The sequence below is a fragment of the Rana temporaria genome, chromosome 1 (assembly GCF_905171775.1).
Source record: "Rana temporaria chromosome 1, aRanTem1.1, whole genome shotgun sequence".
Lineage (NCBI taxonomy): Eukaryota > Metazoa > Chordata > Amphibia > Anura > Ranidae > Rana > Rana temporaria.
The window spans coordinates 253,642,162-253,667,993 of NC_053489.1; the positions used below are offsets into that span (position 1 = coordinate 253,642,162).

Sequence of the window (25,832 nt, forward strand, 5' to 3'; positions counted from 1 at the left end):
TTATGACCGAAAAATCTGTAGATTCAAAAAAAAAAACTTGTGGATGAATCGGAGGAAGTTCCCTTTCATACTACATCAAATCCTTTATCCACCCAGGATGCATCTAAACGGTCTCCTGTGGAGGCTGTTAACTCTTCGTATCCTGAAAGGGAAAACGCCAATTATGCATGTTCCAGATCCTCTACAAGCAAAATTTTGCATACAGTAGAGCAAAATCCAACAGAGCTACATTCAGATATAAAAGTTTATAATGAACAGATCTTATCGCCTAACAATAGCAGTAGCAAAATCCACAAGACTATAGAGCTAACAGAGAAAGTCGAATTGCATATGGAACATGTGTCGGTTATTAAGCAAGATGAATTCCTTCCAGGCACTATGTCTCCGGAACATCATACTACAGATAAATTACAGCCTGTTAAAGAGGAGGAAGACTGTGTAAGAACAGTGGAGTTGCATGTAGGTGCTGAAGAAAGTGAAAATGTTGCCTTGGTAGGATCCCGACGAAGATCCTCTTCATCATCCTCCTCCTCATCATCCTCTTCCTCCTCTTCTTCCTCCTCTTCCTCATCCTCTTCCTCATCCTCTTCTCATTCATCACGCTCCTCATCAGATAGATCCTCCCCCTCCAGACATAGCTCCCATTCTAAATCAACCTCACCAGAAAGGCCAAATCGTATGTCACGGTCGTCAAGGTCATCATCATCGTCTTCATCCTCTTCTAGTGATAAGGTGAGAGTTTTTTTTATCCTGAACTGTTGGCAGTCACTTTGAATTATGTTGTGAATTTTAACCACTTATGCTCCAGAGCAATTTTTTTCACTTTTTGCACACATTAAAAAAATCTGCATTTTTGGCCATAAAATTACATAAAGCCCACAGAACATTATAGATTTTCTGAAAGCAGAGGCCTCGTAGAGTAAAGGGGTAACAATTTTTTATGTTGCACGATATTTGCTCAACAGTTTTTCAAATGCATATTTTCAGGAAAAATAAATTAGATTTTAGTGCATACAAACACAATATAATATCCAATTCTTGGTAATGAGGTTGTGTCGAATAGATTCCAAATGTGTGTTTTTTTTTGTATTTTCTGTTGATATTCTGTCTCTATCATTTAAAATACACCTGTGATAAAAACTATAGACCTAATGCTCTGTACACACGATCTGAATATCGTACAAAAAATGTCGTCCGAGGAAGAATCGTCCGATAATCGGATCGTTAGTACAGAGCTTTCGAGAGCCGATCATGACGGTTCATCCGATATTATTTTATCGGACATGCACGAAAAATGTTCTTGTACGGTACCAGATCATACGATTTTCGTTTAGTCTGTATAGTTGTCGTACGAAAATACAATACAAATACATTACAACACATGATATCACTTCCGATTTATTTATTTTTCTGTCGTACAAGATTTTTCGTGACTAATAATCTATTTAATTTCTACTTGCGACTATTAAGCGAAAAAAGTCGTACGATATTCGGATCTTGTGTACGGGGCTTTAATTTCTTTGTCAGTGGGCAAATATATATATACAATGAGGAAAATAAGTATTTGAACACCCTGCTATTTTGTAAGTTCTCCCACTTGGAAATCATGGAGGGGGTCTGAAATTGTCATCGTAGGTGCATGTCCACTGTGAGAGACATAATCCAAAAAAAAAATTCCAGAAATCACAATTTATGATTTTTTATATATTATACCATAGTTTGTAGGCATTATAACTTTCACGCAAACCAAGCAATATACAGTTATTGGGATTTTTTCTACCAAAGACATGTAGCAGAATACATTTTGGCCAAAATTTATGAAGAAATTGCATTTTTTTTTTTTATTGTTTCATTGGATATGTTTTGTAGCAGAAAGTTTAAAAATATATTTTTTTCAAAACTTGCGGTTTTATTTTCATTTATATTGCATACCAAATGGCACCAAAAGAAAGCTCCATTTGTGTAAAAAATAATAATATAACATTTGTTTGGGTACAGCACTGCATGACTGCGCAGATACCAGTTAAAGTAGTGCTGTAGCAAAAAATGGCCTGGTCATGAAGGGGGTAAAATCTCCCAGAGCCGAAGTGGTTATATAATCAATGCACATTTATAGTAAAGCTGTAGATGGGGGTGGGGAGTTGATCTAGCTAAGCAGGAAACTGCATAAAAGGCCTGCCTTTATCATCAGAAGTACCCCAAAATTCCTATTTAAGATGCTTTTTAAAAATAAAACCTTGTACAGGGCTGAGCAAACTTGCCCCCTCCCTGAATTCTTTGTTTCGGGCTCAATACATTGCTGGACTGGCACTGGCTCATTGTTTTGAGGGAGGTCAGAAGTTGCATACATGTTCTACAGCAAAATGCCCAGTGTTTATTTTTCAGGTTTACTTTAACCATTGTCATTCTAGGTATTTTACATTGGTTTCATTAAAGGTATTAGTTTCAGTTCACAGGCACATTCAAAACGGGGTGTTTGGCACATGTTTTCAACACCTGAAAGTTCTAAAAGGCATACTGAGACTAATAGCTCAACCCATTCTACTGGGTTGATCAAAAATTGCATTGCCAGGAGAGTGTTCACCGCACAGGCAAAATTGAGTTTGCACAGCCCAGGCGCTAGATGCTCTTTTGCATCCAGTGCCCTTGTACATTTACTCTTTTACTTGTACAAAATAGGATAGAGCAGTGATGGCGAACCTTGGCACCCCAGATGTTTTGGAACTACATTTCCCATGATGCTCATGCACTCAGCTGTTTTGTTTTGTTTTTGTTATCAGTGTTATTGCTGTCACAAGGAATGTAAACATCCCTTATGACAGTAAGGCTGCATTCACACCTAGGCGTAGGCAATAGCGGCGTTTTCCAGCGTTTTTTTTTGTGCGTATTCATGCTAATATGCGCGTTTGCATACAGCGTTGTCCGACGTTTTTGTACTTGGACGTTTTTTTTTTAGCCAATAGGAAAAACTCATCTTTTCATCACTTGTTGCTATGTTGGTAGATTTTTTTAATCTTCTGCATGGGCGACAAGTTCTATTGACGAAACGCCTGTAGCAAACGCTTGTTGTCGCGCAATACGCGCGTATCTGGCGTTTTACATTGATTTCAATGGAAAACCAAAAACGCTCAAATACGCGCATATCGCGCGTATTGCGCGACAAAAAAGGGTCCGGAACTTCTTTTGACTACAGGCGATGCGCGTCAGGCGCATCAGCGTGCAGATGTGAACCATCCCCATTGACTTTCATTGCTTTTCGTCCCTCTGGCGTTTGTTCGCGTCGCGCTACATGCGACAAAACGCGAAGGTGTGAATGGGGTCTAATAGGCAGTGACAGGTACTGTTTATGGAGGGATCGGGGGCCTATAAGACCCAAAACCCCTCCTCTGCACTTGAAAGTATTCAAAACGTCAAGATCTGCGTTTTTTTGTTTTAATTGGCTCTTTTAAGATGCCAGTAATCTGAGACTCCGACAAAGCATTGGCTTTGTTTGGGTCTTTGGACAGCCGGCGGATGTGCCGGTTGGATGCTCAGGCCTCCCGTGGGACGGGAGAGCCTGGGCGAGCGGCGGAAGGAGGGGGGGGGGAGACTGTCCTCTCCTGCTGCTTGCAATAACGAGCAGCATTGGTTGTTCTTACAATGAAGCTGACCGTCCACTCTAAAGCATGGTACCGGGGTGATGCCTGTAGCTGTACGCATCACCCCAGTAAAACCCCTTAAAGATAATCGGCCTTACCGATAATCGGTCGATCCCTACTCATGGGTGTACGAACGTGTCTTCCTTCTCTGCTCTAAGTGAATCCTTTTTTCTTTTCTTTTTTTTTTAGTTTTTTCTTTGCTAACATTATCAAAAATGATTGTTTGATGAGGTCTGTAGCTGCTTATTACCACGGCAACTTCTATTTAGCAGCTTTCTGGATCAGTTGACTACCAAGTTGTTGGGAGTATACCTACAGGGAGGAGTCTTATCTCTATCTCCTACTGGCTGCTGGGACCACAAAAGTTTTCTAAAAATCAGAGCTATGACTCTTTCTAGGATACTGCTTCCCCACTGGTTCCGCGCTGTGTTTATCTATGTAGAATATTCTGATTTTAAATGCAAGTTGCTGCTTTCAAATATTTTTTTATCGAATTACTGCGCTATGGAGATCTCCTTTTTCTTCTATGAGTTGTATATGGAGTATATATGACTAATAAAACCAGGCTTGCCCAGAGCTGAAATCGGGAGCCTTTCTCCCCATGTCATGGAAGGTGCTCACGAAAGACGCTAGTCCTAGAAACCTTCTCAGTATAGGGGACTTAGCCTAGCTCCCAATCAAAATCTTGGAACTGGGTGATTTGGTTGGCCCTTCAATGCTTGCACCTCTCGTCTTGGTGTCCAGGTTTAACAAGCCAGACAGGTGTGTTGCCAGAACCAGGGATCCTTAGGCCATGAATGCCCTGGTTAATCTGTAAGATCAGACATGATCTATGCTTTTCCCCATCTTGCTTCTTGTTCCATCATTGGCAGCTGAATTAGACAAGTTATCCCTGAACCTACAGTTTAAAGGGTAAGCCCCCCCCCCTTTTCAGGTTAAGGCACACACTATCAGACCTGTCATTGTTTTGTGGGCTTTTCAGCATCAGATATTTAACTAGATTTTCAGGCGGACACCTGGTCTTCTGTTCACACATTTGTTTAAGAATAAGTGCATATTTACAGAGATTTGTCACCCTCAACCTTTGGGTATTTTTTACACCCTGTACCCCAAGACTTCTTCTCCAGGCTGCACCTGTGCATTACACTCCGATCGACTCTATGGGACTGTCAACCTGGTGAGGAGAGGGGGGCTTATGGCATGTAAATAATGACCGAACGTTGTGGGTGATGGATCTAGGTAATTACGGATCTATGGAGGGTGGGGATGGTTTAGGTTGGGGCACAGGGGCAAAGTACACTTTGTCTGAAAGTGAATTTTTTTTGTTGTTTTACTACCAGATGGATCAGGCTACTAATGCCAGTTTTGGGTGTAAGGTGCTTCGGGCTGCTCTGACTTATCAACCCTCTGTTTTCCTTTTTATACCATGGGTCTGTTAGTGTTTTTTGCTGTGTTGCTTTGTTTTTGCACATCCCAATTGTCTAAAGCTAAGATCCTGTGTCCAGTAATGTGCAACTAAGAAAATGGGATATATGTATACATACTGTACCTGTAAATTATATTGCAGGACACAGGTTTCCCAACAGCCCCCTTTCCCCACCCTCTGCTATTATGATCCACTGTTTTTATTGTGTGCTACTAAACTGAGGCTTGCTCTGAGTGGGAGGTTTTTTTTGGGGGTTGTCCTTGCAATTTTGCCATTGTCTAGTCATCTGAAGGTAGCTGCATAAATTATTTGACTAAAGGCTCATACACACTATAAGAAAATCGGGCGAACATTTTTGTCCAAAGAATTTTCGTACAGTGTGTACAAAAATTCCCGAAGGGACAAACTCCAAAAAATTTCTCGTACAGCAACAAAATTAACAATTTTTAATGTGTACCGTTTTTGTACAAGAAAAAAACAGAAACTAAATACTGCCCAAATCAGAAACAATAAACAATTTTGTATGAATTTTCGTTCATTGGTTCCAATGTTTTGTAGAACAACGTGGAAAATTGGATGAAGGTTCAGTGTCAGGCTCGTTGTTCCAGCCTGATGCTGCAAACTTTTGTCCCTGGCCTGACATCGCCTATGCTCCAGCTAGCAGCCCAGAAATGCTTGCATGATCTGCAAAGACAGATTATGCAAGGTTTCCCTAGCTGCTCCCAGGAGTGCTGGTGGCATTAGGGCTGGAGAAAAAGTGCTGCAGTATCTGGTTGGAACAGCAAGCTTCCGATGTTTTTAGAAAGTGTTGGAGGAAATGGCAGAATATCAGATGTGTTTGCTGCTCACATTTAGCTGAAAGCGGAAGTTTAATTTGCTTAAATGGGTGAATGAAATAAAAAAAACATTCCTTTTTCATTGTACCTCATTATAATTAAAGGGGTTGTAAAGGTTTATTTCCTAAATAGGTTCCTTTAAGCTAGTGCATTGTTGGTTCACTTAACTTTTCCTTTGATTTCCCTTCTAAATGTTTGTTTTCTTTGTTTGAATTTCTCACTTCCTGTTCCTCCTCAGTAAGCTGTTCTGGCTGACTAACCACCATGGATGATATGGGCAAGCTTACTGAGAAGAAACAGGAAGTGAGAAATTCAGACAAAGGAAAAAAAAACATTTAGAAGGAAAATCGAAGGGAAAAGGTAAGTGAACCAACAATGCATTAGCTTAAAGGAACCTATTTAGAAAAAAAACAACCTTTACAACCCCTTTTAATACCGTCTCTCTGTGCTTCTCTGTGCGATGCAGACAGATCATTGCTAGTGGGAGGGGCCGACAAGTTTCTTTATATAGCTTCCTGAAGATCACCCCATCTCACTTTTTCTCATGAGGTGGGGGTAGCTGTCACCCTGGAGAAGTGAGCATGCCTAGGTAAGCTGTATTTCCATTCAGACCTACCAAAGTGTAAAGCCCACATGTGATGCTGAGCCTCCATGACTGGAAGAACTGAAATCCAATTAATAAAAGGGGTCGACCAGAATAGTAAAAACTGGGAAGAAAAGGGTTAGATGGTGGATGTCCTCTAGCCAGGAAATTACGAGTGCTCAAACTAAGCAATTTCAGTACAGGAAAAGGGTGGAGTTCAGCTTGAAAAGATAGGCAGTCAACAATTTTTTAAATTAAAGTACATTCTCCTAATCTGTTCATCTTAGTAGGCATGGAGTTGTAATGAACTCTCTTCTAGAATATGGAAATATTTGAATGCCCAGAGTCTGACCCCAGTTGTAGTTGAAGGAAAATTTGAACTGCATTTTAGTTCAAAGCTCTTATGTAATGAAACTTTCAAATCATATCTGCTTCCTCCTTGTCTTTATTACATGAAGTCTGATGTGTTTGTCACTTGTAGATCTTATTGTTGTACAAGCTTTATATAGCGCCAACAGATTATGCAGCACTTTACAACATAAGGGCAGACTGTGCAATTACAATAAACTTTACTACAGTAGGAATCGGAGGGGACTGGAGCAGCTATGCACAGTAACCAATCAGCTTGTTTAGCTAGGGCTCATTTACATTTTCTCTCAAAAAGGTGATCTAACACTTTAAGGTTTCAAAATGAAAGCTAGAAGCTGATTGGTTGTCTTTAACAGCTGTACCTGATTCCTGACTGCTTCAATTTTAATAAATTCCCCTCAAATGTATTTAACAGCTAAAGAGCAACTTACTAAAGCCCTAGTACACATGGGCCAATTTTTGAGAAATCAGTCAGGTCAATAAAAACCGTCCGACATTTTGGCCAGCTTCTGTTGGACGAGCATGCTGGAAGACCAGCACCCAACCGGCTATCGATTGGCGCTCTCAGGCAATGGCAGAGAGCGCCGATCGGAGTGTTCTGATGGAGAGCTGTCCCCTGTCAGAACACAACAGCTCAGTGAGGGAGATCACAGTAGTGTATAATTAGTACAGTGGCTCCGACCAGAGCAGTCAGTTTTTTATTTCCTTTTTCTTTCAACTGGCTGGATTGAATGAAAAAACTAAAAAAAGCTGATAGTGTGTGCTAGGCTTTAGACTTGGTTCCTCCCATGCAATTTTGCACATTGGGCAGCTCTGCCATGACCAATCCCAAGCTTGTGCTGAGGAAACAGAAAGGTTGTGCTCTGGCCAAGCGACCCAGCCCCATATATCTTTACTGCTACAAAAACATGAAACGTGAAGTTCACCTTTTTTAACTTGTTACGCTCATATTCAGGGTGTAACAAGTTACAGATGCAGTGGCTCCACCCCCACCCCATTTTGACAGTGAGTCGGGGAATCTTCTGCCTCTTCATTCATTCACAGTGTTCTGTGAATGTGAAAACTACAAGTGCGCACAGCCATTGCGGCTGTCGGCTTGTAGTTCTCAATAAACTACCAGCGTGCTGTTGAGTGTTGTAGTAGTTTGAGTCTTCCTGCAGGACTGTGGCATTACACCCACAATCTGATTGTGGGTACAGTGCTTTGCAGGCTCCTAACAAAACAAAAAAGTTTTATTTATATATATATATATATATATATATATATATATATATATATATATATATATATATATATATATATATATATATATATATTATAAAGGTGAACATATCCTTTAAATTACTTTTGCCCTCAGTATATGTTGCCTGTGAACTGAAAACAATTAGATAAAGGTCTTCTACCTTATAGGAGATTTTATGATGGAGAATATATATGATATGAAAATCTGATTCTTTTAAAGACTTTCTAGAACGGGAGTATACAGTTATATATAAACACAAATACAAATCTGATTTTATTATTTTTACGATTTTTGACCCTTTGTGCAATAGAACAACCCACACAAACCGCAGCAGGACATTTACTCCACTGTTAAGTTTGAAGAAAACATTTTTAGTATAATTCCTGCATAGAGACATTTTTTTAGTATTTGAATGCAAGTGGTGAGGTATTTGAATAGATTTGTATATGATTTTACATGGGATTTCTAACCTATCTAGTTCAGATGAAGGAAGAAAAGAATGTTAGGGGAGGATTTCATGTGTTGCTACCCCAATGGTTAGAATTTGATCAAATTTTAACCTGGCCTAAAAGATGCCTGTGATCGATGTGGGTGTTTAATGTTTTTGTTGTGTGCTTTTTATTCTGAAGGAACTACCGTGTAATAAAAGTTCTTCACAAAGGGAAAATCAAGAAACCTTTTCTCCTGGAACATTACCGTTAAATTTGGAAGCAACAAATCCAATTCAGGATTCCTCTCCACCTCCATCACCAAAGGTAGCACTGATTCCGCAAGATGCACCAACCTCTGACAGTGCTACATTATCCCTTGAGAGGCATCGGCGGACGCATGAAATGTCTGACGACACAGAAGAAGAAGTAAGTCAATTACATTTTAAACCATTCTTATTTTTTTTTTATCCCAACAAGCATATTTTCTTACACCAACTTGTTACTTTATTATGTTAGTGCTCTATTAATGGTGAGTGGTGTATTGTAACTAATATTGCTAAAAATAACCACTCCTACAACTTGTTTTCCTAACAGATCTATTGCTTGCACCAACACTAGGTTACACTGTCCTTTACTGTATTTGTATGTGCATAATAATTCATTGTGTTGGTGTTCTGTTTAACTATGGATGATATTTCATATTACTGAAATATAACCACTCCTACCTTCTAAAATAGTTATTTATTCGTTATTGAGAAACACAGGATTTGAGAGACTGTTGGGTTATATTGCCACCTACTGCAGGATCCGACACTGGTAAACAAAAACAAAAAAAAAACAAGTGACTGGCCTGATATAACACTTCTTACTGCCAGCATGTCTTTTTTTTTTTTTTTGTGTCCTAGGATGAACACCTTTTTCTGCTCTACAGAGAAAAGCCAAACTTTTTTGACAAACTGTGACCAACTCAATATGATGCTGTTATACTTCCCAGCATGCCTCTGTTTTTTGCTACTGTCCTAGGGGGATGGACACTTTTTTTTTTCTATGCTCTGCTGAGAGACTCCTCCACAAGCTTCTTGAGCTGCTCTGTCTGCACAGCTATCCGGATTAGCGTATCCCTCAGCAATAGCTTCGAACCTCACTGGACAGACGATTGCAGGAAATCTTTTCAGATGTGCATGTACTGTATGGCTCTGCATGGTCACATCCAGACCTGCGTGGGAAGCCGATCGCTTTTCCAGGTCCAGATTTTGGTGTGACAGTGCCTCTGAAGACCCACTTTGCAAGTAAGCTATACAGATTAAGCAACTGCAGCTATCTCATTTAAAGAACCATTGGGCACCATTTTTTTTCAAAAATTGTTGTTGGTTTACGGCAAAAAACAGCGGTTGAGCAAGGGGTGTCTTCTGCTAGTTGGAGTGTCGCATGCATGTATCCTGTTCCCAGTCAGCTTTGAGGAACCACCTTCCTTCGCTGCTCCTGATTACAAATGACAAACCAGGGCATGCTGTTAGTAGGAGGGGTTAAACTGCCCTGGTCATTGTGGGTTTTTTTTTTTGCCAATGTCCAGTCCTTCTGTACGTGGCAGTACAACCCAACAGTCTCTAAAATCCTGTGACCCTCAATAAATTGGTTTTACAAGAAGTACAAAATCTCATTTATTTCTCGCACCAACGCAAACCCACACTAAGCTTTTCTATAGCCATATGTACTTGGTGGTTTTTGTATTCGATACACTGGTCTACAAATTTTGGGAAATTATCGACCTCTGAAATAAAATATGCAAATTCTTACATATTTTGATTCCATAAATTAAATTCCAGGTGATAGAGGTGCTAGTTGGCTAAAGTTTTCAAGATGGCTCACAATAAAGATTTATACACAGGCAAGTATATTTGCCTACAAGGGAGGGAGGTGTCTGATGATCGTAATGCCTCGTAAATTCTCGACAAAGTACGGTAGAACAGTGAAAATGGTACCGCATGTGTCAGGACCTGTGTCATTGTTTGGGCCACCTGCTGGTGGCGTTGTTGTTTTCAGAACCAAAGGGTGTAGCTCTGGTGGCCACCAGGTGTCTCCCAGCAAATGGACCATACAGGTAATTGGGCTGCACCTGATAGGACTGCTGGGGGTATATAAGCCTGCCTTGCACTGAGGTCCAGTGCTTCAGTGTTCACCCTGCAAGCCGTGTCCCTGCTTGAGCCTAATTTGTTGCTGTACCCTGACGCGGAGACCTGTCCCCTGGAACCTGCTTCCTGCTGCCACTATCTGGCTTCCTGCTCCCCTTGTCACTGCCTTTCTCAGAAGTGCAGTATGATGGCAGTGGTAAAACAGGCATACCACCTATATTTTGGATTTAAAATGGGGGATTAGGACAAGAGTTGGGCCCCTCATTATTTTTGCATTACATGTGCAACTTATCTGCGTCATTGGCTAAACATTAAGAAAAAGTCCATTCCTTTCGCAGTCCCAGTGGTGTGGAGGAAGCATGACAATGTTACATGAAAAAACAATAAATGAATGAAAAGTTATGTTATTGGTATCAATAAAAAGATGAATTTATAATGATTGATGTGGCACCATTTTCATTGCTATATCACATTTTACAGAAAAATTGTGGAGCATAATCGCACATTCCCCTTGTAATTTTGAATTATTTTGATGCAATTTTGACGTGAAGCTGTATCTTGGAAACTGGAGCCAATTAATACTCGGGGCTTAATTTTCCTTTATTAGTAACCGAATTCTGGTAAATTTTGGTTACTTTCAATTTCGAGGCTTTGTCCTCGTATTATCAATTTATTGGTGGGTGATGAATGTTGATTCAAATTACTGGAAAAAAAAAAAAAAATTATATGTAATTTTTTATTTTTTTTGCCTCCATTCTTTTTAGGATTATTTTTTTTTCAATAAATACAAACATATACCATAGAAAAACATCCTAATACAAAACAAACCACATGCAAATAAAGACAAAAATTCCCAACATTATAGTTTTAAAACAGACATTCTAATTTATCCCAGCCGTCTGCTCAAAATAAAAGGTACTTCAGTACTTCTGAGCTTGTAGCATTTTTAATATTCTTCTAACCGGTACCAAAGCGGGTACATGAATGCATTCTGTTCAAATCTTTTGAAATTTTGTTGAAAGTTCACCTATCCTGAAAAGTCAATTGCTGTCATTAAAAATTTACATCGACTGGCAATACTTCTTTTTTTCTCTGTCGGAGTTCCACGCAGACGATCGGAATTTCCCATAGAATTTTTTTCCATCAGAAAAAAATAAAACATGTTCTATTTCCAAACTCCGATGGAAAAAAAACCTTATGGGGCCCACACACGATAGGAATTTCTGATGAAAAAATTCCATCAGACTTTTTTAATCAGAAATTCCTATTGTGTGGACAAGGCATTACTGTCTGAGAGGTAATTGCCCTAATATCTCCAATCATTCACCCTCTTTGTTGCCTTTGATATGAGACTGTTGCTGTCTGCCTTTCAAGGCATATTAAAATCAAGTATTTACTGTATGAAGTATGAAATGTTTTATACATAAGAAATTTTACCCTTCGTATAATCTGACATCACCACATACTCTAATACTGGGATTCTATAATTTCTCATAGCTCTCATCGTCTTCTGAGAGCTTATTGCATGACACAGTTGTAAATACCGGGAGAAACTTTGTTTAGAGAAATCTGTTCCCATATAGAATAGTATAGTATACAAAACTCTGATACTTGCATATACATACATACAGTAGGTATACATATTCTTAGAAAAATGGGTGTAAAACAAGTAAAATCCTTTTTCTATTTTAAGTTTAAAAAAATATATATATTTACTTGCTCTGTGCAGTGGTAAAGCACAGAGCAACCCCTTGCCTCCTCTGATGGAGTCCTCTGCCAGCGTTTTGTCCGTTTCTCCTCACCGTCATCTGCCCCATAGTGTGCTGTGTGGGCACACTCTCAAGTGGGGCTATGTGCACCAATAGATGGCTATACCGCCTTCGTCGGTTATATGCTTTAATATTTCTATATTTATTCTGTTGCTCCATATAAGATATTTCAAGATGCCCCTTGATGAATTATGAAGTGCGTATAATAATTGAGGCATCCGGCTCATCTTTGTATGGTTGGATCTGCCAACTATAGAAAAAGGTAGTTAAAGGAGTTGTAAAGGCAGAAGGTTTTTTATCTTAATGCATTCTATGCATTAAGATAAAAAGCCTTCTGTGTGTAGCAGCCGCCCAAGCACCCCCTAATACTTCCGTGAGCCCCATCTTTATACAGTGATCTCCACAAATCCCTCAGCAGTCCAGGACTCTCCCTCCTGATTGGCTGAGACATGTCAGCGGCGCCATTGGCACCCGCTGCTGTCAATCAAAGTCAGTTAGCCAATCGGGAGAGAGGAGGGACAGACGGCAGCTCCGTGTCTGAATGCACAGAGCTGCAGCTCGGATCGGGTCCCCCCATAGCAAGCTGCTTGCTGTGGGGGCACTAGACAGGAGGGAGGGGCCAGCAGCAGCAGCGAAGAGGGACCTGAGAAGGATCCAGGCTGCCCTGTGCAAAACCACTGCACAGAGGAGGTAAGTATAACATGTTGGTAAAAAACGAAACTTTACAATCGCTTTAAGTCCATGAATCGCACTGTGCCTGAGATTTGACAATAAGTGTATCCACAGTAATAAAGCATACATCTTAGGGTATGTAGAAATTGTTCCATTGTTTGTAAACCGTTGTTTGTATACAGTAAAACCTTGGATTGCGAGCATAATTTGTTCCGGAAACATGCTTGTAATCCAAAGCACTTGTATATTAACCACTGGACGTCCTCTGCTTTGTGCGGTGATATCTGAATGATGCCTGCAGCTACAGGCATCATTCAGATATCACCGTCTTCAGCCGGCGATTCTGTGCAACATAAGAACGATCATAGCGGACATCCCCCCCCTCCCGCCGCCATCCGGTGCTTCTCCAGGCTCTCCCGTGCCATGGGGGGCCCGGAGAGTGAACAAAGCAATCGCGGCTGTCGGCATTAGATCAGTGAATTTTTTTCACTGATCGAATGCTTGTAAGACTGAAGGAGAGATGTGGGGTCTTATTGACCCCACATCTCTCCATAAAGAGGACCTGTCACAGTGATTCTTATTACAAGGGATGTTTACATTCCTTGTAATAGAAAATAAAAGTGATCAAAAAAAAATATGTAAAATAAAGTGTTAAAATAAAAAAATTAAGTAAAATAAAATTACAAACAAATTTTTTTAAAACGCCCCTGTCTCCGTTAGCTCGCGCTTAGAAGTGAACTTGCATGCAAGTCCCGCCCACATATGTAAACGCCCTTCAAACCCCACATGTGAGGTATCATCGCGTGCGTTAGAGCGTGTGCAACAATTCTAGCACTAGAGCTCCTCTGTAACTCGAAAATAGTAACCTGTAAAAAAAATGAAACCGTCGCCTATGGAGATTTTTAAGTACCGAAGTTTGGCGCCATTCCATGAGTGCGTGCAATATTAAAGTGTGACATGTTGGGTATCTATTTACTCGGCGTAACATCATCTTTCACATTATACAAAAAAATTGGGCTAACTTTACTGTTTTGTTGTTTTTTAATCAATGAAACCGTTTTTTCTCCAAAAAAAAGGCATTTGAACGATTATTGCGCAAATACCGTGCAAGAAAAAAAGTTGCAATGACCGCAATTTTATTCCCTAGGGTGTCTGCTAAAAAAAATATGTAATGTTTGGGGGTTCTGAATAATTTTCTAGGGAAAAATTGTGATTTTTACATGAAGGAGAAAAGTGCCAAAATAGGCCCGGATGTCAAGTGGTTAAAGCAAATTTCCCCATAAAAAATAAACAAAACTAAAATGATTAGTTCCACGACCATTTATTCATATGCCCATCAGTTTATAGTCCGTATAACAAATATGATAACAATGTGACCAGGCTGTGTAATCATAAAATGCCCAGCCACAAATGGCAGCCTCCACAGGGGGATTAGAAGCAAAATCCAGCAGGAGCTACAGAGTATAAAAGAGAAGAGAGGCACCTTAAGGCCTCGTACACACGACCGGACATGTCCGCTGAAACTGGTCCGCCGACCAGTTTCAGCGGACAGATCCGATCGTGTGTACATCCTAGCGGACAGATTTCCAGCGGACAAAGCTGGAAAGCTGTCCGGCGGACATGTCCGCTGGTTAGTACACCTAATCAGCGGACAGATATCTCCCGCATGCGTCGAATGGATTCAACGCTTGCGTGGAAGTATTTTACTTACTGGTTTGGTGACGTGGCGGTGTCAATGTCACCGCCACGTCACCGCGCTGTCTGTCCGCGCGGATTTCTGTTTGATGGTGTGTACAGCCATCAGACCGAAATCTCCGAGCGGACATGTCCAATGAAAACGGTCCGGCGGACCGTTTTCATCGGACTGTCCGCTCGTCTGTACGGGGCCTTAGTGTAGAAATAAGTTGCTAAATGTTGTACCTTTATTAAATGTAACTGTATTGCTACACTTCGAGGCTCCTCTCTTCTATTTTATACTCGGTTGTGATATGACGCTACTTGTATATCAAGTCAAAATTTGAAAAAAAATGTTGCTTGTCTTGCCAAACGCTCTCAAACCAAGGTTTTACTGTATTTTAAAAAGTACATTGAACATTTTAAAAGTCATACATTTATTGGACTTAAAGTCTGTTTGGTTGGGATTTCCTTTGCCTAATTTTTACTTCAATGTTCTGCATCTACAACCACAGCTTGCACTCTAATGTTTTTTTTTTTCCCCTCTCTGTATAGAATCGCATTAAGAGAATAAGGTTAGAGCCGCAGTCTGAGGTTCTGGACCAAAGCAGCTCGGTCCAAAGTGAGCACGAGGTGGGAGAGGAGCAGAGCACAACAGAAGAGAATGTGTAAGTGGTGCAAAGGTGATAAAAAAGAGGGAGGGTTGTACATATTTTTACAGAGGGAGTGTTGTACACTAAAGCATAGTATTTTTTTTTCTAAAACATACAAGACATAAGCATGGTATAAATTAATCAAAATTTGTTCAGTTCAGCAGCAAGCGGCAACATTTCAATATGTATGTATGTATGTATGCCTGCCTCCCTGTTCAACAGAAGCCAATCGTTAGACCAGCTTCTGTCAAACAGTCCTGCTGGAAAACCAGCTTTCGATCAGCACATGCAGAAAATGGCTGCTGGACTGATTTGTGACCGGTGAGGGGAGTTCCTGCTTTTAGAATACAGTGGTGTAGCAGCAGAGATTGCTGCATCCACATTGCTTGTGTGGATGTGGGAATCTGTCAGTTTTTGAGAGCTTATTCTTATTGCTGCACTACCAGGGCAGGCTGTAACTTTATCTGCTTGCTCCCAGTTTAGCTCATGCAAAAAAAAGCCTCATTCTCTTTTCTTCAGAGAAAAATACATTTCTATGATTATTTTTTTTTTTTTTTTTCAACATGAAAAATCTGTGTGGGGTCTCTTGTTCCCATAGTCTGCTCATTTTGGAGACATTTCCTCTCACTTATTTCTGTGTTTACACAAGTAATTTTCCTGCCCAATGGGACACAGATGACCAAAAAAAAGGCAGCAAGCAAGCAACTTCAGGTGATTGGACACTGGTAAAACAAAAAAAACTGTGCTTAGGCCACGCTAATAACCTCTCCTGCTCCTTGAAACTCCAGTTTTTTTTTTTGCTAGTGTAGAAGTTTTCATTTTTTAATCTAGATACAAGATGCCAATATGTTAATTTAAAGGCATACAAAATATATTTTCTGTCTTTTCTGCCCTCCTTGTCTCCTACCCTCCAATCTGCTAGCATCGACTAAATTGATTTGCTGGTTGGCTGTCTTGGGCCAACTTCTGTCCCAAGGAATGGTTAAACCAGTTCCTCCAGTGGAAAGGTCCTGAAGTTTTCATCCACACCTATTCAGCCCTCAAACCAGATGGAGGCATCCGTCCCATAATGAACTTAAAATCTCTAAACATATTTTTGGGGGAATCAAAATTCTGTATGGAACTAGCAAGATCTCTCATTGCTTCTTTCCTTCTTTCAGACAAAATAATTCCCTTCACAGCAACATGTTCTGTGTTTTGTTGTGGATGACCAATTTTTTAATTTGTGGCACTACCATTTGGGTGCTCCTCTGAACCCCAAAGTGCTTGCCCCACCTTTTGCACTTATGCATACCCAGGGCACTGCCTGTGCCTGTGGGGGTTTCACCTGGGTACTCCGTTTTTTGTTTGTTTTTTCCCCTCCCACACTCCAGACATACTGGTAGGTTAGTTGGCTCCTGTCTAATCTAGGCCTGGTATGTATATGCATGATTTCGGGCTATGGATCTTTTAGATTGTAAGCTTCCTGAGGGCAGAGACTGATGTGAATGCACAATAAACGGCAAAGCACTGTGTAAATTGTCGAAGCTATACACACCCAGGCGTTTTCCCTACACTGATTGGATCTCTTCAGGGCTGTCAGGGTCGAATTGGCAACCTCGGCTTCTGTTCACAAGTATGAGTTCTTTTTTGTCTTGTGGATCAGACAACTTATTTCCAGGGCCTATGACCTTGAATTGTTCACCATTTCAGGAAAAATGAAAAGGTGAAAACCGTACTCCCTCACCCTTGGTCCCTTCTGTACTTTCCTCTGTTGATGCTGAGCTATCGGTGCCCACGCAGCTAGTGCAGAAGTCCAGGGATTTTACATCCCTGCTCTTATACCTCTTTGTGTAGTTCTTTCAAGATGGATTAGTGATTATCACATTCTGGTCAGAGACGGCGCTGACCAATCTGAGTTGGAAAAGGAATTCCTCCTTCCCCCTACAAGCTCATTTCCTCAGGTCTGTTTGTCTCTTGGGCCTTCCAGCATCAAGCATCTGTTTTCCAGATTTGCACGGCCTCCACCTGGTCCCATCTTCTCATGTTCTCCAGGCTCTACCAGGTGGATGTTCAGTCTTCGGCTGGTGCCAGCAAGGTACTTCAAGCTGTTATCGGCGTGTTTTTGGTACCTTAACCCCTATGTGTTTTTTTTTTTTTTGGCAGTTCTGTTTTGTATGTTGATGTCCACCCCTTAGTTGATTGCTTTGGGATGTCCCATGGTCTGTGACAAGTCCTGTATTGTATGATTAATATAATGGGAATTTTTACTTGTCTGTAAATCCCTTATCTTGGAGTACTTTGCAGGACACAGGCCTTTCCCCTCCAGTCTTTTCTGGTCACTCCTTATTGCTTGCATTAAAACTAGAGTCACATAGAGTGGGTGGTTTATATGAGCATTCAGCAGGGGTAGTCCTGAAGGTAGCCTGCATTAAACCCAGGGTCTATAAATACATGTCTATAAACAAGCAAACTGCGCTAAATATCCCTACATAGCAAACGGCAGCAATCAGCTGTAAGATACACATAGTCAAAGCACAATAAAAGGAAGCTGCGCTAGAACATAACTTAAATGTGAAAGTACATAAAAACAACTTATTATAGTCCGTGGTAAACATGAACACCAAAATTGCAGAAAGAGCAAAAATCTGTGTATCGCTTTTCAGAGTGAGGTAAAAAAAGTGAAGGTTGGTAGATCGCTTGTCCTTGTTTGATGCTAGTGATTCACAAACACAGCTTGACAAATCCCTCCACCACATAGAATGCACGCTTACAAGATAACAAGTGTTGTGACGCTTGTGGTTTAGGGGCAGCCTGGGCCTTTATCTCCAGCAAGAAAATCAGATGACAGCTCTTACGGTATATGGAAAGCTTCTCTTATGGTGGAGCAGGGCAGATGGTCTGAGTCTTTACACCGGATCCAAAGGAGCCAATCTCATTCAATAGGTAGGCTCAAAAAAGGTGACCCAGAAAGAAGAAAAAAAAATTGCCATGGTTTAAAAAAACTAACTACATTTATTCAAATAAGGTAATGCACTTGCTTGTAAGAGCATGGAAAAAACAGCATGTGTAAAAAGCCAGCAGGCTAATGTAAACGCCTGTCCTTCCGGGATCGTAACAGTGCAGTGACGTCTATATAGAAAAAATAGTGCAGCGCAAATAATACAATAAATACAATAATAAATCAATAAATCAATTTGGTAAAGTGCAAAGTGATAAAAGTGCTCCAAATAATCAATGGTGATCAAAAGTGCAATAATCTTCAACAGATCCGTGACCCACAGGAAAGGGTTAACCTCCACCAAGAGTAAAGGGTGGCCTCTCACCTCAATACTTCGACCTGTGGCTAGGTCAAAAGGCAAGAAGCAAAATCTCCAGAGATAGGTAATCAGCTTTACATGGGTTCAATTCCAAAGAATCCACCAGATGGCACCAGCGGGCAATAAGCAAGGCAACACTCTCCCATACAGCAATAACATGGACCGAAAAGGAGTAAGAAGGACAATTCTAAGTGCTAACTGCTTAAAACGTTTAATGAAATTTAAAAGCATAAGATAAAAAACTCACATAGTCCTGCACTCATAGACCGAGTGCAGGTATAACAGCAGTTACCGGAACGAACGTCCGGATCAATGTACACAGCCTGTTGGGTCTCTGTGAGGCAAACGCGGATGACGTCGACGTAGCTCCTCCCCCTCGTACGCGTTACGTCCCAAAGTGGGCGGGACTTCATCAGCGTGGGGCGGGGATCTCCGTGAACGTCCCGCAGCGCAATATATACCATGTGGTTGCCATAGCAACATTCACAGGGACTAGTTAGCCAGCGCCATCTTGTGTCCACAAAGCAGAGTACAAGATAGATAAAATATTTATTTAAGGGCCAAAAAGTTACAATACAATTAGCCTAAGGCTGGCGCCATCTAGTGTTTAAAGAAAAAAACACCAGACAAAGGATAATAAATCCTAATGTACATCAGCCAGGCAATATAAAATTAAAAAACAAACGAATAAATAATATAAATTAGACGTCAGCCGCCTTTACCTCTTCCAGACCTCAATTATCACATGATCATCATCATAATAACCAAGCAGTAATTAAATAATTCAATAAAAACATTTAAAATAAAATACAGATATATTATTTAAAATTTATATATAAAAATAAAAATTATATATATAAAAAATCCCCAATAAATTTCTCAACGATTAGATATAAAACAGTTGAGATCAAACTCAACGTTTAATCCCAACGGCACTGAAACCTTCATCTCATAGATCCAATAGGATTCACGACGACTTAATTGTCGAATGTAGTGACCCCCTCTCCAGTGTCTAGAGACCTTCTCTATACCCCAGAATTTGAGGCATTTGGGGTCTCTTTGATGATGGTCTCTAAAGTGTTTAGATACACTATGGGTCTTAATGCCACGTTTAATGTTGCTCACATGCTCGCCCACTCTCACGTGCAGCTCACGTGAGGTGCGCCCTATATATTGTAACCCACAGTCACACTCGAGCATATATACTACACCCTCTGTGGCACAGGTGATTAGCTGCTTTATCGGATATTCTACGTGGGTTACATTAGAAGTAAAAGTTTTACGTTTTTTAATGTTCAGTTTTGCATGTTTGCATGTGGCACATCTGCCACAGGCATAGAACCCTGACAAAAAATTAAAGAGCCTGGGGCGAGGAATAACAGGAGGGTCAGTGACTCCAGGGGCCAATCTATCTCTCAAAGACGGTGCTTTTTTATAGATAAACTGAGGCCTCTCAGGAAGCGCAGGGCCAAGGATTGAATCTCCCCTTAGTATCGGCCAATATTTGGCAACAATTTTTTCAAATGCTTTGTGTTGGACATTAAAATCCAATAGCATCTTGAAATTATTGTTCACTAGATCATCTTTGGGAGGATTATCTTGTATCATCAAATTTCTATCTGCAATCCTGATTTTCTCTATTTCTTGCTCTATCAAAGGTTTGGAGTATCCCTTAGCAACAAACCTAGTGGCCAGCTCGCGAGACTGCACCAGGAAATCCGATTCCCTAGTGCAGTTTCTTCGCAATCTTACAAATTGGCCACGAGGTATGTTACACAGCCACAACCTATGGTGGCAACTATTTAATGGGATGTATCCATTCCTATCCACCATCTTAAAATGATTTTTTGTCACCAATCTAGACTCAGATTTGGATATCTCTAAGTCTAGGAAGGTCACTTGTTCCGTAGAGACGGTCCAAGTCAAGACTATACCCAACTGGTTTGAATTCAGCCTAAGCATAAAGGCATTCAAAGATGACATGTCACCTTCCCAGATAAGTACTATATCGTCTATGTATCTACGATAGCAGCGGAGCTGAGGTGGCATATCATGGAAGATCGCATCTCGCTCCCAGTGGGCCATAAAAAGATTGGCCACACTGGGAGCGAAACGAGCCCCCATTGCAACTCCGCAACGCTGAAGAAAAAACTGCTTATCAAACCAAAAATAGTTTTTAAGTAAACAGAATTCCAAGCTATCCAAAAGAAAACGAACATGCTCGGGATCTAGATCGGTAGAATCCAGAGCCCATGCAACCGATGTAAGGGCTGCATCGTGCCCTATAATGGTGTACAAAGACCCCACATCAGCTGTCACCAATATCGTTTCAGATGTACACTTGATTGAATTCAGAATTTGGATAATTTGCTTGGTATCTCGTAGATACGCAGGCAATTTGCAGACTAACGGCTGTAAAAATATGTCCAAATACTGCCCCAACCGTGAACTGACTGAATCGATCCCATTCACGATCGGGCGGCCTGGAGGCCGTTCTGCATTTTTATGCAATTTAGGCAAGAAGTATATGATCGGTGTCCGACAATAATAAGGGTCTAAATACGCAGCTTCCTTCTTATTGAGGATCCCAGATCCCTTGCCTCTCTCAATCAGAGTATGGAGGTCATTTTTAAAATTCACCATTGGATCACCTCGCAGTAAGAGGTAGGTGTCTTGGTCACCAAGTAGCCTACCCATTTCCTCAAAATAATAGGTTTTACTAAGGACCACTAACCCCCCCCCCTTATCTGCGGGGCGTATAACAATCTCGTTACGTTTTTCCAGAGAGGCTATACCCCTCTGTATACATTGTGAATCTTTCACTTTCTTGATTCTCAAGCTATCAAGATCTTTACAGACAAGATTCCGAAACACATCCAAGTGTTTGGTATCAGTGTATTGGGGATTGAAAACAGATTTGTTTCTCAATGTAGAGTGATGAAAAGTTACAGCTATATTGTTCTTTATAACTGGATTTGACAAGAAATACTTCTTTAAGTTTAAGTTTCTTATATACTTCTGTACACTTACATACGTTTCAAACTTATTAAGATTACGCACAGGAGCAAATTTTAAACCTTTATCTAACACTCTTATCTCATCCTCAGTAAGATCAACTCCACTAAGGTTAAAGATTCCAGTGCCGATCACGGCCTTGCTCTTTTGGACTCTTCTCCCCCCCCTGACTCCTCTTGATTTTTTCTTTTGGGCCTAGAGGTGGCTGAATCGGTGGAGGAGGGTATGGGAACGGAGGGGGCTCCCTCCAATCTCCGGTCCAAGTCGGTGGGAAGGGTGGAGGGGCCCTCCACCCTTCCCACCGACTTGGACCGGAGATTGGAGGGAGCCCCCTCCGTTCCCATACCCTCCTCCACTGATTCAGCCTCCTCTAGGCCCAAAAGAAAAAATCAAGAGGAGTCAGGGGGGGGAGAAGAGTCCAAAAGAGCAAGGCCGTGATCGGCACTGGAATCTTTAACCTTAGTGGAGTTGATCTTACTGAGGATGAGATAAGAGTGTTAGATAAAGGTTTAAAATTTGCTCCTGTGCGTAATCTTAATAAGTTTGAAACGTATGTAAGTGTACAGAAGTATATAAGAAACTTAAACTTAAAGAAGTATTTCTTGTCAAATCCAGTTATAAAGAACAATATAGCTGTAACTTCTCATCACTCTACATTGAGAAACAAATCTGTTTTCAATCCCCAATACACTGATACCAAACACTTGGATGTGTTTCGGAATCTTGTCTGTAAAGATCTTGATAGCTTGAGAATCAAGAAAGTGAAAGATTCACAATGTATACAGAGGGGTATAGCCTCTCTGGAAAAACGTAACGAGATTGTTATACGCCCCGCAGATAAGGGGGGGGGGGTTAGTGGTCCTTAGTAAAACCTATTATTTTGAGGAAATGGGTAGGCTACTTGGTGACCAAGACACCTACCTCTTACTGCGAGGTGATCCAATGGTGAATTTTAAAAATGACCTCCATACTCTGATTGAGAGAGGCAAGGGATCTGGGATCCTCAATAAGAAGGAAGCTGCGTATTTAGACCCTTATTATTGTCGGACACCGATCATATACTTCTTGCCTAAATTGCATAAAAATGCAGAACGGCCTCCAGGCCGCCCGATCGTGAATGGGATCGATTCAGTCAGTTCACGGTTGGGGCAGTATTTGGACATATTTTTACAGCCGTTAGTCTGCAAATTGCCTGCGTATCTACGAGATACCAAGCAAATTATCCAAATTCTGAATTCAATCAAGTGTACATCTGAAACGATATTGGTGACAGCTGATGTGGGGTCTTTGTACACCATTATAGGGCACGATGCAGCCCTTACATCGGTTGCATGGGCTCTGGATTCTACCGATCTAGATCCCGAGCATGTTCGTTTTCTTTTGGATAGCTTGGAATTCTGTTTACTTAAAAACTATTTTTGGTTTGATAAGCAGTTTTTTCTTCAGCGTTGCGGAGTTGCAATGGGGGCTCGTTTCGCTCCCAGTGTGGCCAATCTTTTTATGGCCCACTGGGAGCGAGATGCGATCTTCCATGATATGCCACCTCAGCTCCGCTGCTATCGTAGATACATAGACGATATAGTACTTATCTGGGAAGGTGACATGTCATCTTTGAATGCCTTTATGCTTAGGCTGAATTCAAACCAGTTGGGTATAGTCTTGACTTGGACCGTCTCTACGGAACAAGTGACCTTCCTAGACTTAGAGATATCCAAATCTGAGTCTAGATTGGTGACAAAAAATCATTTTAAGATGGTGGATAGGAATGGATACATCCCATTAAATAGTTGCCACCATAGGTTGTGGCTGTGTAACATACCTCGTGGCCAATTTGTAAGATTGCGAAGAAACTGCACTAGGGAATCGGATTTCCTGGTGCAGTCTCGCGAGCTGGCCACTAGGTTTGTTGCTAAGGGATACTCCAAACCTTTGATAGAGCAAGAAATAGAGAAAATCAGGATTGCAGATAGAAATTTGATGATACAAGATAATCCTCCCAAAGATGATCTAGTGAACAATAATTTCAAGATGCTATTGGATTTTAATGTCCAACACAAAGCATTTGAAAAAATTGTTGCCAAATATTGGCCGATACTAAGGGGAGATTCAATCCTTGGCCCTGCGCTTCCTGAGAGGCCTCAGTTTATCTATAAAAAAGCACCGTCTTTGAGAGATAGATTGGCCCCTGGAGTCACTGACCCTCCTGTTATTCCTCGCCCCAGGCTCTTTAATTTTTTGTCAGGGTTCTATGCCTGTGGCAGATGTGCCACATGCAAACATGCAAAACTGAACATTAAAAAACGTAAAACTTTTACTTCTAATGTAACCCACGTAGAATATCCGATAAAGCAGCTAATCACCTGTGCCACAGAGGGTGTAGTATATATGCTCGAGTGTGACTGTGGGTTACAATATATAGGGCGCACCTCACGTGAGCTGCACGTGAGAGTGGGCGAGCATGTGAGCAACATTAAACGTGGCATTAAGACCCATAGTGTATCTAAACACTTTAGAGACCATCATCAAAGAGACCCCAAATGCCTCAAATTCTGGGGTATAGAGAAGGTCTCTAGACACTGGAGAGGGGGTCACTACATTCGACAATTAAGTCGTCGTGAATCCTATTGGATCTATGAGATGAAGGTTTCAGTGCCGTTGGGATTAAACGTTGAGTTTGATCTCAACTGTTTTATATCTAATCGTTGAGAAATTTATTGGGGATTTTTTATATATATAATTTTTATTTTTATATATAAATTTTAAATAATATATCTGTATTTTATTTTAAATGTTTTTATTGAATTATTTAATTACTGCTTGGTTATTATGATGATGATCATGTGATAATTGAGGTCTGGAAGAGGTAAAGGCGGCTGACGTCTAATTTATATTATTTATTCGTTTGTTTTTTAATTTTATATTGCCTGGCTGATGTACATTAGGATTTATTATCCTTTGTCTGGTGTTTTTTTCTTTAAACACTAGATGGCGCCAGCCTTAGGCTAATTGTATTGTAACTTTTTGGCCCTTAAATAAATATTTTATCTATCTTGTACTCTGCTTTGTGGACACAAGATGGCGCTGGCTAACTAGTCCCTGTGAATGTTGCTATGGCAACCACATGGTATATATTGCGCTGCGGGACGTTCACGGAGATCCCCGCCCCACGCTGATGAAGTCCCGCCCACTTTGGGACGCAACGCGTACGAGGGGGAGGAGCTACGTCGACGTCATCCGCGTTTGCCTCACAGAGACCCAACAGGCTGTGTACATTGATCCGGACGTTCGTTCCGGTAACTGCTGTTATACCTGCACTCGGTCTATGAGTGCAGGACTATGTGAGTTTTTTATCTTATGCTTTTAAATTTCATTAAACGTTTTAAGCAGTTAGCACTTAGAATTGTCCTTCTTACTCCTTTTCGGTCCATGTTATTGCTGTATGGGAGAGTGTTGCCTTGCTTATTGCCCGCTGGTGCCATCTGGTGGATTCTTTGGAATTGAACCCATGTAAAGCTGATTACCTATCTCTGGAGATTTTGCTTCTTGCCTTTTGACCTAGCCACAGGTCGAAGTATTGAGGTGAGAGGCCACCCTTTACTCTTGGTGGAGGTTAACCCTTTCCTGTGGGTCACGGATCTGTTGAAGATTATTGCACTTTTGATCACCATTGATTATTTGGAGCACTTTTATCACTTTGCACTTTATGGACTTTACCAAATTGATTTATTGATTTATTATTGTATTTATTGTATTATTTGCGCTGCACTATTTTTTCTATATATTCACTTTGAGATATTCTTGAGTTATATCTACAGTGCTGGCTTGCAATTTAGTTTAATTTGTATTTATTTTCCAGCGCTGAATCACTTTTTATTTACTAGTGCAGTGACGTCAGCACGTCCTTCCCCTTGATGCGTATCATCACAATCTGACTTCCTGGGGCATGTGCGACGCTCACTCACTGTTTAAATATTGTATACACCTGAAACCACACCTCAATCTGAGCCTCAGGCAGACTCAAAATTCGAGAAGGCAAAACATTTTTTATTAACCCTACTAAAATGCTGTGAATAAATATTGGTAACTAATATT

At 40.8% G+C, this 25,832-nt stretch overlaps 1 protein-coding gene across 1 annotated transcript in view; it reads left to right on the forward strand.

The window, feature by feature from the left end:
• ACIN1 (apoptotic chromatin condensation inducer 1) overlaps positions 1-25,832 on the forward strand; it is a 127,187-nt gene that overhangs the window by 56,780 nt on the left and 44,575 nt on the right. Inside the window, 5 exon segments of the mRNA XM_040322561.1 lie at positions 22-732; positions 8,725-8,952; positions 15,329-15,441; positions 18,527-18,530; positions 18,991-18,995. Of these exon segments, the coding sequence (XP_040178495.1) occupies positions 22-732; positions 8,725-8,952; positions 15,329-15,441; positions 18,527-18,530; positions 18,991-18,995 (1,061 nt within the window).